The sequence below is a fragment of the Macaca nemestrina genome, chromosome 14 (genome assembly GCF_043159975.1).
Source record: "Macaca nemestrina isolate mMacNem1 chromosome 14, mMacNem.hap1, whole genome shotgun sequence".
NCBI classification, from domain to species: Eukaryota; Metazoa; Chordata; class Mammalia; order Primates; family Cercopithecidae; genus Macaca; species Macaca nemestrina.
Window position 1 is genome coordinate 116,979,148 of NC_092138.1, and position 8,877 is coordinate 116,988,024.

General features: G+C 52.5%; 1 protein-coding gene across 7 annotated transcripts in view; it reads right to left on the reverse strand.

The window, feature by feature from the left end:
• Positions 1–8,354, reverse strand: part of LOC105471912 (calmodulin regulated spectrin associated protein 1) — a 98,094-nt gene extending 89,740 nt beyond the window's left edge. For 2 of the 7 annotated variants that reach the window (XM_071078599.1, XM_071078597.1), the window contains exon 1: positions 7,900–8,346. In XM_071078599.1, the coding sequence (XP_070934700.1) occupies positions 7,900–8,059 (160 nt within the window). In that variant the 5' untranslated portion in view covers positions 8,060–8,346. Of the gene's footprint in view, positions 1–7,899 lie in introns of all 7 variants that reach the window. The other 5 variants (XM_071078601.1, XM_071078595.1, XM_071078596.1 and 2 more) reach the window with 5 other exon arrangements.
• Positions 8,355–8,877: the final 523 nt, after the last annotated feature.

The window sequence follows — 8,877 nt, forward strand, 5'->3', positions numbered from 1 at the left end:
CTACTAAAAATACAAGAAAATTAGCCAGGCGTGGTGGCGGGCACCTGTAGTCCCAGCTACTCGGGAGGCTGAGGCAAGAGAATGGCGTGAACCCGGGGGATGGAGCTTGCAGTGAGCCGAGATCGCGCCACTGCACTCCAGCCTGGGCGACAGAGCAAAACTCTGTCTCAAAAAAAAAAAAAAAAAAAAAAATTCCTCAAACTATACTCTTAAAACATGTGTGCTTTACCACATGTAAATTACACCTCAGTAAAAGTGGTTCTCTCAAAGGTCCAAAATGGCCGGACGCGGGGGCTCACACCTGTAATCCCAGCACTTTGGGAGGCCGAGACAGGAGGATCGCTTGAGCCCAGGAATTCGAGCCCATCCCTGGCAGAACTTGTCTCTACTTAAAAAAAAAAAAAAAAAGGCCAAAACAAAAGTCAAGTCTTTACTTTATGCCTTACAATGGGCATTAACCATTGTATCCTAGCAGGGACTTCTCTGAAAAGCTCAAATTTCATATATCTCTCCCCTCCTCAGAAACCTTCGGTGGTTCCCCAATTCATCAATCAGCCCCTCAAAGCATTCCACGCTCTGGCCTCAGTACTTTTTTCAGTCTAATTTTGCCTTCCAACTCTGCAGCCTCTACCCCTATGAGGCCACCAGCCTTTCCTACATCGTGTGCTCTTCACGCTCTCCCCTCCGCTTCCCTCTGTCTTTGCTTCTCTTAATTCATTCCCTTACCGCCATCTGATTCTCACACACCTAGACTACAAACTCAGTTTTCACTCTAATGGAACATTCCAGATTCCCTCAGGGGAGTCTCCCTCCCTCTGCTCCTCCCCTGTTCTGCCAGTAGCATCTGCCCTTTAGAGAGCCAGCCTCCTCAGCCTGTCACTATGGGTCTCTGTACATGCGGACACTTCCATCACTACAGGAGGCCTGAAAAGGATACTAAGGGCCCCACCGTTCAAAATTTAATGCCCAACTGAACTCATGTAAGTTTAATTCTTTTTGAGACAGGATCTTGCTCTGTCACCCAGGCTGAAGTGCAGTGTGACAATCATGGCTCACTGCAGCCTCGATCTTCTGGGCTCAACTGATCTTCCCACCTCAGCCTCCCAAGTAACTGGGACCACAGGCATGCACCACCATGCCCAGTTAACTTTTACGTTATTTGTAGACACAGTCTCACTCTGCTGCCCAGACTGTCTCAATCTCCTGGGCTCAAGCAATCCTCCCACCTCAGCCTCCCAAAGTGCAGAGATTTCAGGTGTGAGCCACCACATTCTGCCCCCAGATACAAGTTTAATTTTGACTAGTTGAGTATGAAGTGATGGGAGGAGAGTGACTGGGGAATAGCAAACCACTCTAAGAAAAAGAGGGCCAGGCGTAGTGGCTCACGCCTGTAATCCCAGCACTTTGGGAGGCCAAGGTGGGCGGATCACGAGGTCAGGAGATCGAGACCATCCCAGCTAACACGGTGAAACCCCATCTCTACTAAAAAAAATACAAAAAATTAGCCGGGCATTGTGGTGAACGCCTGTAGTCCCAGCTACTCAGGAGGCTGAGGCAGGAGAATGGCGTGAACCTGGGAGGCGGAGTTTGCAGTGAGCCGAGATTGTGCCACTGCACTCCAGCCTGGGCGACAGAGCAAGACTCCGACTCAAAAAAAAACAAAAAAAAAGAAAAAGAAAGAAGAAGAGGACTAGGTGGGGGCTCAGGAAAGCCAGAAATAGAAAAAGCTCAAAGATCTTTCTTTCTTTTTTCTGAGACAGGGTCTCACTCTGTTGCCCAGGCTGGAATGCAGTGGTGTAGTCTCGGCTCACCACAGCCTCCGCCTCCTGGGTTTAAGCAACTCTCCTGCCTCAGCCTCCTGAATAGCTGGGATTACAGGCGCCTGCCACCACGCCCGGCTAATTTTGTATTTTTAGTAGAGACGGGGTTTCACCATGTTGGCCAGGCTGGTCTCCAACTCCTGACTTCAGGTGATCTGCCCGCCTCAACTTCCCAAAATGCTGGGATTACAGGCATGAGCTACCACGCCCGGCCTCAAAGATCTTTTCTGTAGTGATAAGAAAAGTTACGAAAGCAGAAAAATACTATGAAATAATGACTAAATATTCTTGTCAAGGGCACCATCGTTCCTTTGTCTGGGCTCCCCATGGCAGTCCAGCTGACCGTAACTCACCCTTGGCTGCCTCCCACACCCACTGTCAATCAGTCCAGCTCCATGGATTCAGCGTGTATATCTGCTGCTCTGTGTACCCTTCCTATTCCCTCTGCCAACAGACAGGCAAGTCCATCCGGGCACAGTGGACTCACTCACTCACTCAACTCATACCTGTGATCCCAGCACTTTGGGAAGCCAAGGTGGGTGGGAGCACTGCTTGAGCCCAGGAGTTTGAGACCAGCCTGGGCAACACAGGAAAACTCCACCTCTACAAAAAATAATAATAATTAACCAGACCTGGAGGTGCAGGCCTGTGGTCCTGTGATCCTAGCTACTCGGGAGGCTGAGGTAGGAGGATCACTTGAGCTCAAGGAGGTCAAGGCTGCAGTAAGCTATGATCATGCCACTGCACTCCAGCCTGGGCAACAGAGCAAGACCTTGTCCCAAAAAAATACAAAGAAGAACAGCCAAGTCTTTGGCATTTCCAGCCTAACGACATCAGCTCTCAGGTAGTACACCTGTCTATGGCCTCTACCCACTCCAACCTGCTAAAAACATCTTCCCAGGCTCGCTCTCTCAGCACGACATCCCCCTACTTAAAAACCCTCCCAGGCACACATTATCAAAGAAATCCCCAGCCAACCTGAGCACCACAAACAATCTGGCCCCAGACTATTTTCCAAACTAATCACTTACTATTTCAGTCCACAAATCCTCCACCTCAACAAGGTTAATCTACTCAGTACACGCGAACACACCTCTCCTCTGCACAGGGCCGCAGCCAGCCGCCCTCCCCTCTGCTCTTGGGGGCTAACCATTCAACCAGTATTTGAGCACTCTGTGCTGTGGACACAGCAGTAAGTGGGACAACCATAATCCCTGGCCTCACAGAGATGCACACATAACTAGGCAGCAGTGGTTCTCAGGACACCTCTGCAGAGGAAAGGTCATGCCAGTTGGACCAACCAGCACCTCCCACAGTATCTAGTACCCCTAACAGGCGCTCAGGAAGCATGTGAAGATGCTCTGTAACCTCCATCTTGGAAACACCCAAATCCCTTATCAAGAACAACCAAAGACGATTTAAATATACAGTCTAAACTCAAAAACCAATCATCCGAACAAGTCATCACCTTCAGAAATGTGGCAATGTGCTCACAAGTGTGCTGCCATCCAGAGCAGGCTCTTCACACCAAGACTCCAGCCACTGCTGCCCTCCTGCCAATGCAGGGAGGAAGAGGCACAGTGGCTTCATAGCCAGTTCTGGAGTTGGAAAGGGGCTCTGAGTACAGATTTCATTTTAACCCAAAGTCACTACAACGAAATATGGCGACCCTCCGGAGTTGATTACAAAGGGGTTTTGCTCATCACATCAAGTAAGCAAACCGGAGTCTGAACTCTTCTTGTTGCCTACATAATGAAACTGCTGGTCCCTGAGATGGGGACTAAAACCCAGGCTTCACAGGCCACAGCATCCTCACACTGATTTCTTATTTCATAACATAGTTTCCAAATCAGTAGTTCAAATTACTCTAGCAAGACTGAGCAAAAAAGGAGGAGGGGACCAGACAACTCCTCCCAACAGTGTGCCTCTGGGCAGGCCATGTGGCTTCTGGGCAGGGCCATGTGCTATCAGTAAGGTGAGGAGATGAACTCCCGAACCCTAAGCTCCCATCCAGTGCCCTAGGGTTCAGGGTAGCTTAGCTCTGCAAGCAAAGGGAAAACCTGGTTTCCACTGAGCTACACCACAACATCCTTGCAAAGAATGGAGTGCATGCTAGTACTTGCCCCGGGTTATTTTTTAACATTGTCCTTGAGAGATAATAAAAGCTTGCTCTCCACATTGTCCCCTGAAACCAAGGTCTAGATACCTGAGTTTCCTAAGGGCATGTATAAGATGCACAGTGGCCAAGATCAACGCCAGGACTGCACTGCTCTAGTCCAGCATGCTATGCTGTAAAATAAACGGAACTTCAGCCACCCTTCTCAACTTCTTTCACCAATTTATTACAACTTTCACTCAAACATCATCACAAAATGTACTGACTAAGCAGGTTCCACACCTTCTTACAGACATTTTTAACCAGACCATTTTCAACATGTCCAATACATTATTTCTTAAAAAAAATGAAAACACTGTCAATGAAACAAGAGAGTTACCAAAAGAAAGGGAGAGGGGACCTAAAAATAAAAGCCTAAGGCGGCCCACAATTCTTGGCTGTGGCCCCAGAGACAAATGAAACTGGAGGAAGTGTTTCTGCACAGCCATATGCCACAAGGCCTCGCCAAGGGCAAGCTCTCCTGAGCCTACCCACTTACTACAATGGCAGACTGGTGGCCCCAGGAACACCAAAACTCTCAAAAGGCAAATGCAAAGCGAGACAGCAGCCAGCCCTGGAGTTTCAGCATGCTTTCAATCTTTATACAAATGGAAGATGGGCCTTATTTAGCAACCTAATGAACAACCCTCTAACAAGTTAAACATTTAAGCCACTTTCACCATCACCCCCAAAAGCAATTTCCGATTAAAGCATCCATATTGAAAGAACCCTGTCCGATTAACTGAAAACTAAGCTGGAAAGGCACATGGAGACATTCAAAAGAATAAACAGAGCAAAAGGTGCTGGATTAGAAGAAGTGTTGGGGGGACACACACTATCCTACCAAAACCCCCTCCCCACTCAGTCTCTTACAAGACACAAGCACACTGGGTAACAGCAAATCTCACACCCAGGCTGTGACCCCCCCCCCCCCCAACAACATAAATCACTTCAGCTGAGCTGAGGCAAGTCTTTCGGTCATCTGAATTGGGATCTCTTCAACCTGTAAATTTAAATAAAGATTCTCAATTTTTACACAGTTTTACACAGGACGGCCAAGTGCGGTGCCTCACGCCTGTAATCCCAGCACTGTGGGAGGCCGAGGCAGGCAGATCACCTGAGCCCAGGAGTTCAAAACTAGCCTGGGCAAATAGACCCCATTTTTACAAAACTAAAAATTGTTTAAAGAAAACCCCCATGTCCACAAAAAAAAAACAAAAGTTAGCCAGGTGTGGTGGTGACTACTCGGGAGGCTGAGGCGGGAAGATCACTTGAGCCTGGGAGGCAGAGGTTGCAGTGAGTCGAGGTCACACCACTGCACTCCAGCCTGGCCGACAGAGTGAGACCCTGTCCCCTACGGAAAAAAAAAAAAAAGTAAAAAAGAAAATTACACAGGAAGCTGAAGCAGGAGGATCACTCCAGCCCAGGAGCTGGAGACCAACCTGGGAAACCCAAGCAGACTCCATCTCAAACTCCTGGCCTCAAGTGATCGTCCCACCTTTGTCTCTAATTCACTAGAATTATAAATATAAATCACCACACCGGCTTAATTTTTTTTTTTTTTTTTTGTAATTACACACGCTCCCCTGTTCCCTCGGCAAAAAGAAGTGGAAACCAGACAGGCGCGGTGGCTGACACCTGTAATCCCAGCGCTTTGGGAGGCCAAGGCGGGTGGATCATGAGGTCAGGAGTTTGAGACCAGCCTGGCAATACGGAGAAATCCCGTCTCTATTAAAAATACAAAAACTGGCCGGGTGTGGGGGCGCACACCTGTAATCCCAGCTACTCGGGATGCTGAGGCAGAAGAAACACTTGAACCCAGTAGGCAGTGGTTGCGGTGAGCTGAGATCGCGCCACTGCACTCCAGCATGGAAGATAGAGACTCAGTCTCAAAAAAAAGTGGAAACGAGACCTCCTGAAATCAGGGTCTGATGTGCAAAGGCACTGCCACCCACCAGGAAGGGGCACTCCAGTCTCAGCTCCTAAGATGGTATCCAGTCTTCCCCAGCTCCTGTTCGTGTTTCTTTTCTTTAAATGCACACCTTTTAATAATTCCAAAACTCGAAAGCCCATTTTAGTATAAGATTCTGAATTCATCATCTGATGAGTCAACAAGTATTAAAGAGTGATCTGGTACCGGAACTGAAACTAGACGAACCCAATACTAACATAGAGACATGCATATTTATTGCTGGATGGCTGACAAATTCCATGCTGAATGCCAAAACTAAATGCAACGACATAAAAATGCATGCACCTTGCTGAAGAAATTAGGAAGCAGATGATAAAAGTTCTTTTTATAGCAATTTGTCTAACATCCGCTGCCTGAGCCCTCAGCCCTCTCCACATATAAAATCTTAAAAAAACATGCAGGAGTAAAACTTTGTGCTCGGACCCCAGGAGCCATGCCCAAGAATGCCCTGGGCTCCACTGCATCTGCGGGAGCCCAGCCAGCGCCCACAAGCAGCTGCGGTGGACGGGCCTCGGTGGGACACTCCCACAGCAGCGGAAAATACAGTGGAAAAGTATAGATGAAGTCGAGAAGAACCTAAGAACACAACGTGGGATAATGGAATAGCAAAAGCCAGTCTCAGAAAGAGACGTCACTGGCAAAGGTGTAAAAACTATAGTGGTGTAAGCACATACGGCAAAATACAAAGGCAGGCAAAACAGTGAGCAACACAAGGTGTGAGGCAAGTGAGCTCATGCACTTGCAGTGACTGCAAGATAGCCAAAGTCTGCTCTCGGATTGTTGTTTGCACCTGACTCGTTTTATACATACATCTTACCAATTCCGTTCTCAAAAACTCATGTGAAGTCTTGGATGTAGCAGTGTTTCTTCATCATTACAACACAGAAACTAAGGTTCCACTGAGCCAGTAAACAAGAACTGTAAAACTGAAAACTATCAAAGAAAGGAAAAACTCTTTCCCAATTACTACTTACACAGCACAAAAACCAGTTTGAAATAAGGCGAGGTATTTAATCCCTAAAACTTACAAAACGCGTTTGTCCTTATGACTAACTAGAGTCTAGCTGGGGCACAGGCCACTGTCAAACAGGGTAACGCCTGCTCAGCGTTTTCCAAACTGGTCAACTGAACTCCTCTCTGGAATGGCTCTCTGTCTCCTTTAGTCTTACTCTAAAAAGGTTAATTTTTCACCAGGATAAAGACAAATTGTTGAAGAATGCTTCAAATGAAAAGAGGATTACAGAAATATTAACCCTTAATATGGTACCTGAAACAAAGCACCTGAAATTAATACAGAAGTCAGCCACTTAGGAGAATCACCAGGTCTGTCCTGTTCCCAGGGCACGAAACAGAAGCGCCTTAATCCACTAAGCACATTAGGGCCTAACAAATTGGACTCAGTAACAAGGTTACCTAGTTCTTCCAAACAGGAATTAAGCAAAGGGGATCATTATGATTAAGCACAATCCGCGGAATACGCAATTTCTAGTTGGGGAATTCAACAGCTGATGGATGGTAAGCATCAAAATTCTTAACAAGTGAAAGGCTCGGAATCACAGGTCCAGCACTTGGCGATGCCCGGCGCGCTGGGAAGCGGCGTCTCAGACAGCGGCCCCGCGTCCCCATGGTCCCTCCCTGCGCCCAAAACCGGGCAGCTCCCTCCCGCCGCCGCCGCCAACGGGAGGCTGGGGGCACTCCCGAAATAGGAGCGGAAGCCCCGACCCACGCCGCCCTCCGCCGCGGGGACGCCCACTCGCCAGGTGACCGCGTCCCCACGCTCCGCGTTGCCCGGGCGCCACCGGGATCTCGGAGGCGGCCAGCCCAGCCCCGACCCAGTGCGGACGCGGCACAAAGGCGCGGCGCGCGGACCCCGACCCGGCCCGACCCCGGCCGCGTCCCCCGGCCCCGGCCCGCGCCCCTGCCCCCCGCCCCGCGCCCCCCGCCCGGCCCACCTCGGCCGTAGGCCTTGGCGCAGATCCACTGCAGGTTGGCGGCGATCTTGGCGCGCGCCGCGTCGTAGCGGTCCAGGGGCACGAGGTCGGCGGCGCCGTCCGGCGGGGCCTCCATCTTCCTCCAGCCCTCGGCGGCGGCGCGGCCGCCCGCGTCCACCATCTGCAGACAAAGGGCTGAGGCGGCGGCCCGGCCGCAACAAAGGCGCCGCCGCCCCTCGCCGCGCGGGGCCCGGTGCGCCCCGAGCCCCCACTCGGCCCCGCAGCCGGCCCGCCGGGAGGGGCGCCCGAGCGCGGCCCCCGCCTCACCTCACAGCCGCCGCCGTCGCCGCCCCCGCGGCTGCTGCATGCTGCGGGCGCCGAGCCCGGGCGGAGGAGGAGCCGAGCCCGCGGCCCAGAGAGGCGGCGGCAGGAGGGCGCGGGCCGGGGGCGGAGGCGGGGGCGGGCGCGGGCCGGGGGCGGTGGCAGCGCGTGCGCGGCCCCGGGTGAGCGGCGGCGGCGACAGCGGCTGAGGCGGCGGCCAAGGAGCAGGAGCGCGCTCACCGCCGCGGCCTCGCACAGGCGCAGTAGGCACCGCCCGCCACCCCGCCCTCGACCCCGCCCCCAGCTGCGCTCCCTTCTCGCGCCCGCCCCGCCCCTTCCCGCAGGCGCACTAGGCACCGCCTGCAAGCCCGCGCCGGCCCCGCCCCTTTCCGCAGGCGCAGTAGGTGGCACCCGCCGGCCGGTGCCCGCCCCGCCCCTTTCCGCAGGCGCAGTGAGCGTCGACCCGCCCCGCTCCGCCCCCTTTCGCAGGCCCAATAGGACCCGCCCCGGTCCGCGCCTGCTCCGCTACTTCCATCGCGTTCTGAGGCCTGCGGTGCGAGCGCGGGATCGGCGGCGCGGGGTGGGCGGAGTGGGTTGGCGGCGGGGACCCTGCTGAGCCTGCAGCAGCCAACCCTCCGCGCCGTGCCTCCTCCCCGGCCCTGGCTCGTCCCGCCTCAG